At 46.7% G+C, this 10,496-nt stretch overlaps 1 protein-coding gene across 4 annotated transcripts in view; it reads left to right on the top strand.

Moving 5' to 3' along the window:
- Hcfc1 (host cell factor C1) overlaps window positions 1–10,496 on the top strand; it is a 24,924-nt gene that overhangs the window by 1,844 nt on the left and 12,584 nt on the right. For all 4 annotated transcript variants that reach the window (XM_031364359.1, XM_031364350.1, XM_031364340.1 and 1 more), the window contains exons 2-8: window positions 5,781–5,929; window positions 6,241–6,401; window positions 7,078–7,286; window positions 8,235–8,319; window positions 8,804–8,910; window positions 9,564–9,743; window positions 9,825–10,184. In XM_031364359.1, coding sequence (XP_031220219.1) covers window positions 5,781–5,929; window positions 6,241–6,401; window positions 7,078–7,286; window positions 8,235–8,319; window positions 8,804–8,910; window positions 9,564–9,743; window positions 9,825–10,184 — 1,251 coding nt within the window. The remainder of the gene's footprint in view (window positions 1–5,780; window positions 5,930–6,240; window positions 6,402–7,077; window positions 7,287–8,234; window positions 8,320–8,803; window positions 8,911–9,563; window positions 9,744–9,824; window positions 10,185–10,496) is intronic.

Here is a 10,496-nt window from a genome sequence, read left to right as displayed (position 1 = left end):
CCTTTTTGTGTGTGTGTGTGTGTGTGTGTGAGAGAGAGAGAGAGAGACTGAAGGGGTTAACTAGTGCCTCCTTCCCCAAACCCAAGCCCTTGCAAATTGGGAGGAGCCTATCTGCAGGTATGGCTGATCTGCAGCCTGGCCTCTGCCCCCCTCCCTTATGGGAGCCACATGTTGTTTCCTTGCTTGGTTCCTTTGCTCTGTCTCTAGGGCAGAAAGCTTTGTCGCATCCTTCCCCTGTGGTAGCCTCTTGGCACTTTCTGCACATCTAGTACAGGGGATTGGCCTGAGTTGCCGGTTGACTGCCCAAGGGCCTTCAGGACCTTTTCCTTGCCCTAAGGGAGAAGTGCTGGGGCTTGCCAAGGCTGAAAGTATGTGCCAGTTGTGTCCAGGTAAGAGCCTGGAATACTAGTGTGGCCAGACAGAGCTGGCCCCCTTGCCTATGGTAGACTAAAAGCTTCCCTCTGCTGCAGTAGTAGGTGCAGTCTGCAGAGCTTCCTCCCTTGCCAGCTCCTTAGCCTCTTCCGTGCACCCTCATCCTTTCTGGGCCCCTGCGGTCCCAGGCACCTCCTCTTCATTTGAGGGCAGGACCAAGTGTGAAGAAATTGACCCCACCCCCACCCTCCATCTCACACACTCCACACTGAGGAGGCAGAAAGAAGGGAGGAGATCGTGGTCTGGGGTAGTTCATGGAACAAGGGTTGGAGCCAGACTCTCCTGGCAGCTTCCCAGCACCTCCCCTGCCAGGCTGAGTATACAGGCCTGCCTCTGCACCTCTGAACTATTCCCCCTCCCCAAGTTGACTTTAAAAGACTGGTGGTTGTTCAACCCTCTGAGTTCCTTGTCTCTCCACACCTGTTGCCTCCAGGGAGTAGGGCTTTTCTCGGGGCCTCTGCAGAAAGGGGAGTGGGAGGGTTGGTGATGCTTATGTCAGCCCAGGCAGCTGTGATGGCAGAAATTAGCCCAGTAAGGTAAGGCCAAGAGCAGGGGTGCAACTTGTGGAGTAGGAGAGCTGTTTTTAGAGATGCCTTCCACAGGAGCAGCAACACCTTCTCCATTTTCTGGACTGCCTTTCTTCTACTAAGGCCTGGAGCAGACTTTCTGGCAGGGAAATACAATTTTAGAAAGTAGGGCAGGGGCCTAATTGCAGTCAGCTCCAAAGTCCATTGCAGGCCTATATCTTAGCTTCCTAGGACCTCTACCTATTCATTAGTTTATCGAAAACACTTTGGTGTTAATTTGTTACCATTTTGCGAGGTTGGCTGTTAGAAAGTAACCAGGCTTCTAAAAGTCCCCTTATAGCAAAGGCCAGGAATCCTCCAAGACTAACAGTTTTCAAATTGTTATGATCTATTTTTAGGTGACTTGAGAGCAACTAGCATATGCTGCTATACCCTCTTCTTCACCTTAATGGGTGTATCCCTTGTGTTGATGGTCTCAGGGTGTGTCATGTATTTGGCAGGCTCAGAGTTCTAGCAGTCCTCATGCTATTCTGACTGCCCATCCTTCCCTACAACTGCCTCTTCTGCTTACTTTGGTTTTGTTTTCAAAGAGGCCTGAGTTCATAATCTGTTCATGCCTCTGCCTATAGCCCTTTGCTTTTGTGGGGTCAGTACTTACCTTACCTTTAAAGAGTATGCTTCTTTTAGAGTATGCTTCTCCTCTTTTCCTCTTTGAAAGAGGAAAGAGATCCAGGGTGTGTGTGCACTTTGGCTGTCTTGGTCAGCTCTTCAGTTTGCAGGGGTGGAGTATAATTCACCCAGGGGTTACCCAGTGGAATTACTGGGTTTGTGTGTGCTAGTGAGTGTGTGCATACATGACTTTGCCCCTTTAGAGGCAGTCACCATGGGAGCAGAGAGACCCTTCACTGGCTTTTGGTAGGTCTTGGGGTTGCAATTGCCTGTGAAGGAATTTTATTTCCATGAGGCAATTCAGATTACTCAAGAGGCCTCAAGCTCAAGGATCCACACAGGCTGAGGTGAAATGTGCTGTGGTGAAGCTGGGTGTGTGTGATCCCTCTTCCAGGCTGCTTTTGCCTTGGTGGATATTGGAAGTCACTAACCCCTCAGGGTTGGGTGTAGAACAGAGCTCTGACCAAGTTCTCTACCACTGAGCCACATCTCCAGTTCCTCCATAGACTAGGGTGGGGCAGGGGATACAAAATATCTAATGGGGGGCTGGAGAGATGGCTCAGTGGTTAAGAGCACTGACTGCTCTTCCAGAGGTCCTGAGTTCAATTCCTAGCAACCACATAGTGGCTCACAACCATCCGAAATGAGAGCTGATGCCCTGTTCTGGTTCGTCTGAAGACAGCTACAGTGTACTTACATATAAATAATAACAATAAATAAATCTTTAAAAAAAATCTAATGGGACTTCCTACTTATAAGGAAATTGGAGTCTAAGAGGGGAAGTGACAGGTCCAAACTAGGACACTGCACTGGCTACTGGTAGAAGTGGGCCAGAGTATGAACCTTAATAGACTGAATCCATTTACCTCTGTCCGTATACCTAAATTTCATTAAGTCAAATGGGTATTACATCTGTTTCCCCCATTTATTTCAGGCCTTCCTTAACAGGCTCACTTCCCTATCAGTTAGTTTTGCTGATTAGGAAATAGCCTATTTACTCTTCAAAGTTCTGTCTTAAATGTTTTCTACTGAGAGAAACCTCCTTCAGTTATGTCCTTCATCACCCTTGCTCTGCTCCCAAGGGTTGGGCATGGTTCCAGGCTCTTTCAGTTTTTCTTCCTATCAGTGGAGAGATTCACAGCCTACCTACCAGATGGGAAATAGGAGGCCCGGGGCTTCTCTGTGCTTTCCAGCATGGGGCCTGCCACATCAGAAATGACTTTGGTATAACCAGTCACACTGAAAGGAAAATAATTTCTTGAACTCCACTGAGTTCTCTGCTGCATGGGTATCATTAGTCTATACAGTGATGGGGAAACAAGCTACAAATGAAGTTTGGCTGCAGAAAGGGAAGGTAAAAAAGTATCTCATACTGGAGCCTGCAGACAGGTGTCCTCCTTTCCTCACATTCCCTCTTCTAGTGAGGGTCAGGCTAGAGGGCCAGGGACATGCCAAGGCATATCAACAATGAGGGACCCAGGGATGGGGTTACATGATACCCCACTGGGTGTCTGAGGGCAAGAGAGAGCAGCTGTTAAATTTATAAGGTGGAGAGAGGAATTCACATACTCGCACACTTTTAGGGAGTAAAATGGGGATTCGTTAGGTGAGATGAGATGGTATGTTATCTCCATACCAAGAACTTTACTCCCTAACAGACTCCTGATGGGAGTTGGGAAGGGTTTCTTCTGCCTTGCCAGAAGAAGAAACATTCTAGAGCCAGATTAGTACCTCTTAGGTCTCAATAGGAGAAGCTAGTAATCTGGGAGGCTCAGGAACATCACAGTTACATCTGGCCTGGTCATCTGGGTCAGTGGATCAACATGATAGGAAAGCTGTGGGCCAATCCCATTTGCCATTTAACTTTTAATCAAGACTCCGTACCTATTGCTTTAACACAAGGGTTCTTAGCTGAGTGAGGGACTGCCCATATATGAGACAGATAATGAATCAGGTTCGTGTCCCTGCTAGATTTTGCTCTGAATTCAGGTGAGTTTCCCTTCCTGTTCCTGCCTCCCCACCCCCCATCTTTTGTTTGTGTGTTTTTGTTTTGAAACAATGTCTAACCGTTAACCCAGGCTAACCCTGAACTCCTGATCTTCCTGCTTCCACCTTTCAGATGCTAGGATTACAGGTAACTGAGGTCTGGATTGAGGCTGCCTCAGAGGTTCCTGTTAGCTTTTCTTTTGTAATTTGGATGGAACTCCTTCCATGGATTGTTTACTTGTGCAAAGTTGATTTACCTCAATATTGGAAGCTCCTACATTTCTTGATTCATGTTTGCATTAGGAATAAGAAAGTAGGCCAAGAGCCAACATTTGGGTGTGTGGACACATGCATACATGTCCCCAAGCAGTACAAGCTGCATCACTTCAGCAGAAAAATGGCAGAGAGGATGGGAACTGTAGTATTGTCTTTAGTGACTCAGCTAAACCACTAAGGAGTCTTTTTTTAATAAAGATTTATTTATCATTATAAATAAGTACACTGTAGCTGTCTTCGGATGCACCAGAAGAGGGCGTCAGATCTCATTACAGGTGGTTATGAGCCACCATGTAGTTGCTGGGATCTGAACTCAGGACCCGCTGAGCCATCTCACCAGCCCCCTGAGGAGTCTTAATAGTTAGCTAGCTGTTCCAGGTGCACCTGGGGAGACCCTTCTTCCTTAAGCAAGGCAGGGCACAGTTGTTGTCTGTACCACTTTGGAGTTGAGAACACAGGATTTTACAAATGATGTCTGAGGAGAGAACTTTGTCCTCAAATGGCATCTAAATAAAGGGGGCAGAAAAAGCAAAACAGGCAGTTTCCCTCTTTCTTAGTACATCGTTCTCCAAATCAAACATCTATTTCTTGTGGAAATATACCTGCCTCCCTGCATGGACAGTAGGGCTGAGAAGCAGATGAACAGCTTAGACTGGTCCACAGAAGCCTCCTATGTCCCCTCCTCCAAAACAACCTCACTTTCCATCTACTTCTAGGAAGGAGGACTAGTCTTGACTTTGAAGCCCTTCCCCATGGTAGCTGCAGCCCCCTTCCCCAGATCCAGGACTTGAAATCTTTCCTTCTCAGATCTCACCTGACTGACATGCAGCAGGTCGGCCTCTGGGCCCTGGTCTAGAGATTTTGGGGATGGACGAACGGACTAACTGACCGACCGAGTGCTTATCCTTTAAATGTGTGGCATGGTAGAAGAATATGTTTTCCTATAACATTACTAGAACCCTTGCCACTGCAGGTGTGAAAGACGTAGGCACCTAGGTGTAAGAGCAAACTGCCAGGCAAGCTAGGGAAGGGCTCCATTCCAGCTGAAGACTTGACCACTGTCTTATACTGTCTTAGGGGAATCAGGAGGTACCTGAGGGATGATTTCCCTTTCTTGGCGGCCTCTCCACCTTAGCCCCAGTTAGAAGTGTGAGGGACTCCTGAAAAGTTCCTGTCACAGAAGCTCTGCTTTGGTTACCACATCAGGCTTGAGAACATTCTGGATGTGGTGGAGGGGCACTGCCACAGAGCCTGTGGACCATCACCTAGGAGATGAGTGGGGAAGTCAAAGCAAAGCAGCTAGGCTTGTGAGGTCAGCAGAGGCTGATTCTTGCCTCAGGCTCTCTGAGCCAGCAATGTCTTCTCTGTGTGTCAGCTACCTGCATGAAGGGAAGCCATCAGCCTGTAACAGTTAAAGTTTCCAGGACCACCTATAGGTGCAGCTGTACACTCTGGCTGTCTTAACTCTGTGGTACAGAGAGAATCATGGGCTCTGAATAGGAGGAACATGAGCCTTTGAGGGCATTTGGGGTATAGAAGTTTAATGATCGTGTAAACAGTAGGGAAAGGAAGTCGTGGTCTACTAGATTCTCAGAGGCTGATGAATTATCTTGGTTGGTGACTTTACTGCTTTCTAAGATGACCTTAATGAGAAGTTGTGCAATAGTTTGAAAGTCAGGGTTCTGTAGATGGTTTGAATAAAATGGCTAGAGATTTGGGATAATGCTCTTAAAGGATAGTATGCTGGCTCAGTCCCTTCTCTCTTGGCTACATTTGAAGACTAGGAGTTGGAGAGTGCAAGACTTAAGGAATAAGAAGAATGGGGAAGGTAGGGGACACTTGAGTTCTAGAAGCTCCTGGATGTGTTGACTTTTGTTTCCTTTTCTTTAGCAACCAACCAGTGGTTCATCCCAGCTGTGAGAGGGGATATCCCTCCAGGGTGTGCAGCCTATGGCTTTGTGTGTGATGGTACTCGCCTCCTGGTGTTTGGTGGAATGGTAGAGTATGGAAAATACAGCAACGACCTCTATGAACTCCAGGTAATAACATAGAGCCTCTGTGGGCCTGGGTTGTTACACTGCCTCAGGCCCTGTGGAACTCTACATAGTGTTCATTGTACTGGTTTGTGAGCTAAGTCAGGAGAGGCAATGGAAGGGATTACTTAAGAGTCTACCAAGGCTATTCTTTCCTTGAACAGTGTCAGAGGAGAGAACAGGACCAAATTCTTTAGAACTTACATATTTCAGCAATGTGCTCTCTCACTCCAGACAATCTTCTCCTTATGCCACAAATAGCCCCTGGCCCCTAACCAGTGACCTTCTCATCTCTTAAATATTACTGATTTTTGTAGGCAAGTCGCTGGGAATGGAAGAGACTGAAGGCAAAGACACCCAAAAATGGGCCTCCTCCGTGTCCTCGGCTTGGACATAGCTTCTCCCTTGTGGGCAACAAATGTTACCTATTTGGAGGTCTGGCCAATGATAGTGAGGACCCCAAGAACAACATTCCGAGGTGAGGATTTGTCCTATTTTTTTCCTCTGAAGAATCCCACCAGAGTGGATCTACTTTCCTCAGGTATATAAGACTCATCTGAAATTCTAAAGTTCGTTGTACCAGCTGACTCCACCAGAGCCATGTTTCTCTCTTGTGCTGGATTGTCAATGAGAGAATAGATTCAGTACCCTTTCAAGAAGTGCACAGCTTTGAGATCTGAACCCCTGGGTAGGTCTTGTAGGAGAAAGCTGGGCAAGAGGTAGAATTGGCCTGGTCCCTATCCCAAAGGTCAAACTTAGACCTTGCTTCCTTTGCAGCATCTGCTGCTTAAACATTTCTAAGGCCTGTAGCCAAAGCTCCTAATATGTGGAGGTGGTTCCAAGCTGACACTCCCTTACCCTAGGGAGGCCCACATATAATGCCTGGTATTTTGTACATGATTGCCTAAAATGACATGCCACTGAGTCTAAACTTAAGGCTCCCATCATAGCTTTGCACATACACCCTTTCCATTGTTCCAAATGGACTCACACTGTAAGCTTCTAGCAGTCTCTTTTGGGGGCAAGAATAGTAGTGTTTGTGGTTTCCATGGCCTTTGCTCTTTTATATTCTAGTAAATCTACTGTTCACTGAGATAACCTGGTAAAGCCTGTGGTGCATGTGTTCAAGGTTTGCTATGACTGATCTTCCTCAGGTACCTGAATGATTTATATATTCTCGAACTACGGCCAGGCTCTGGCGTGGTAGCTTGGGACATCCCTATCACTTACGGTGTCCTGCCTCCACCCCGGGAGTCACATACTGCTGTGGTCTACACTGAAAAAGATAACAAGAAATCCAAGCTGGTGATCTATGGAGGGATGAGTGGCTGCAGGTTAGGGGACCTTTGGACCCTGGACATTGGTAAGAAATTGCTGCTATTCCAGTAGCTTCAGAGCAAAGCCAATCTCCTGGATAGCTGGCCTTGAGTGGCTGTCATTGTCTGGTGAGGTGGGACTCATGGGAAGCTAATGTCCCCCTTAACCTTATCAGTGGATAGGAAACAGTAAGGCTTGGTGTACTACTATACGGGCTTTCAAGAGAATCGGGAGAGAGTACAGTCTTTTCACAATGGAATTCCCTTAATCTAGGAAGAGTCCTGACTCACTTTTCAGTGGACAGTCTGTATGTGGAATGGTATATTCTGATATGACTAGTGTGATAAAATTTATTACCCTAGATCAGATTTTTTTATATTTATTTATTTATTTTTGGTTTTTCGAGACAAGGTTTCTCTGTGTAGCCCTAGCTGTCCTGGAACTCACTCTGTAGGCCAGACTGGCCTCAAACTCAGAAATCTGCCTGCCTCTGCCTCCCAAGTGCTGGGATTAAAGGCATGCGCCACCACCACCCAGCCCTAGATCAGATTTTTACTTGGGCTATAAAGTGGGTGATTAGGTGGGAGTAGATATTGGTTATAATACTCCGTGGTCACAGCACCCAAACATTTGAACATAAGCAAAACTTGAGTGAGTTTTTGTCTAGTGTTAAGTGGCATGGAGGTAAATATGTTCTACAGGGAGTAGAAGTACAAAGGAGAAGTTGGGGTGAGCTTGATACCCCTATGTCATCCGTGAGAGTGGTGATGCCTTATAGCAGGTGCCTGGTACTTTGGGGAAGAAACCTTCTTGCCCAGATCATCTGAACAGCCTTAGAAATGCTGAAACATAGTTGTTAGAGTAATAAATAAGAGGGCTTGCTGAGGGATTTAGGAAGACAGAGATGCAGTTGTTATGTTGGTTTAGGGCCAGTTGGCCCAAGTACTAGGACTGTGGTGTCTGATCCAGCATAGGTAATCTCTCCATTCTGCAGAGACACTGACATGGAATAAGCCCAGCCTTAGTGGAGTGGCACCCCTTCCTCGAAGCCTCCACTCCGCAACCACCATAGGAAACAAGTGAGTGTCTGCTCTTTTCTTCTCTGACCTGAGCTGCCCCCTAAAGTCCTGAAGGTTTCTCAAGTCAGTTTTGTCACCTGTCCCTCAATCCCAGGGAAGCCTTTTTCTGGCAGGTCTGGCATTAAACAGCCCCATACTCTCCTTATTAAACATAAAAAAGACAGATTAAGGGTGGAGGGACTGCATGTAATGCAGCCTGAGACCCTTTCTTGACCTGTAAGGCTACCCCATCAAGAGTATAGACAGTGTAGCTCTTCATTTAATCAGGATTCTTTGTGAATGCCAAGGTCTAGCATCCATGGAGGCATCTTAGATGAACAAAACAATGCTCTCCTTACAAAGAAATAATAGTTCTTTGTAAGAGTGAACCATCGGGTAGGAAGTACCATATTAAACAGTTTCATGCATCCTCAGGGACTGAGGCCTTCTAGAGAACTGAACGTGTTCTCTTCAATCCTTTCTTGCTTTTTTTTCATCCTCCTAGAATGTATGTATTTGGTGGCTGGGTGCCCCTTGTCATGGACGATGTCAAAGTGGCCACACACGAGAAGGAGTGGAAGTGTACCAACACACTGGCTTGTCTCAACCTGGGTATGGCCTTCTCAGGCTTAGAGTGGCCAGGGATGGGGTGACCCTGGGAAATTTTTAGGGTGTACAGGAAGCAAACTTGGGCTCGTGGATATTACCAGAAGTATCCAGTGGGTGGAAAACTCTCAGGCAGTACTCTTTTTAGTTTGAATGGGCTTTTCATATGCCTGACATCCATAAGTGCAAAAGCACATATAAGGCAGAAGTGTTTCTTGTACTCCATTTGTAGGGACTCTTCTAATAGGCAATAGCTCCAGGACCTTAGCCTGCCATACACAGGGCCAAGTAACCCTTTTCCCTTACTATCTTGGAGATCATTTCATACCCATACATAGTTCTTCATATTCTTTAATATGGTGTACTGTTTTAATTCTAGCATGTAGGATCTTTTCTTGATTTTTTTTCATGAATTGTGTTTCCCTTTGCCCATCTCTTAGGATTGTATTATTTTTATGTACAAAGAGTTATCTTCCAAATACTTTCCCGATATATGGCTTAATTTTCTTTTTATGCTCTTTTTGCCTCATTTTTGTTTACTTTTGATACTCCAGTAACTTGACCTTCCCTGACAATGAAAGAATAGAGGGCATCTTGGGAGTTGGTGGAACAAGTTCCTTTTATCCTCTGTGTGACCTCTAGCACCTGTGTACCTCTAGATACCATGGCCTGGGAAACCATCCTGATGGATACATTGGAGGACAACATTCCTCGAGCTCGAGCAGGCCACTGTGCTGTTGCCATCAATACTCGTCTGTACATTTGGAGTGGCCGTGATGGCTACCGCAAGGCCTGGAACAACCAAGTCTGTTGCAAGGACCTGTGGTATCTGGAGACAGGTAAGGTACTAGGCCACTGCCATTCCCCACTGCTGAAACTTCTCTATTCCCTATCTTAACGGTTGTTTTGTTGTATTACAGAAAAGCCACCACCCCCAGCCCGAGTACAACTAGTACGAGCCAACACCAACTCACTGGAGGTTAGCTGGGGTGCAGTGGCGACAGCCGACAGTTACCTTCTTCAACTCCAGAAATATGACATTCCTGCCACAGCTGCTACGGCTACCTCCCCCACTCCCAATCCAGTCCCATCTGTGCCTGCCAACCCTCCTAAGAGCCCTGCGCCAGCAGCAGCTGCACCTGCTGTGCAGCCATTGACCCAAGTAGGCATCACACTTGTGCCCCAGGCTGCCACTGCACCTCCAAGCACAACCACTATCCAGGTCTTGCCAACAGTGCCAGGCAGCTCCATTTCTGTGCCCACGGCAGCCAGGACTCAAGGTAAGCCATGAAGGCCATAGGTATTTGTGTAGGGCTTAGTCAGTGGGGACATTCATTGCCTAATGGTGGCTGCTGCTTTATTCTTGGTTGATTTAGCTTTGGTTTTATTCTTGAAATAGGGGATAAAAGTGCTCTGTCTTGCTGATGGGACGGTCTTGGGGGCATAGAAAAGTCATATATAAAAAACATGTAGGTCATAGCTCAAGTCTGCCTTAAATTTGGCAGAGTAGTGGGATATGTGTAGAAGTAAGAGTATCTCCTGCCGGGCAATGGTGGCACACACCTTTAATCCAAGTACTTGGGAGGCAGAGG

This window comes from Mastomys coucha, chromosome X (assembly GCF_008632895.1).
Source record: "Mastomys coucha isolate ucsf_1 chromosome X, UCSF_Mcou_1, whole genome shotgun sequence".
NCBI lineage: Eukaryota > Metazoa > Chordata > Mammalia > Rodentia > Muridae > Mastomys > Mastomys coucha.
The sequence above is the reverse complement of the archived record's forward strand: the minus strand, read 5'-3'. Positions and strand labels throughout refer to the sequence as shown.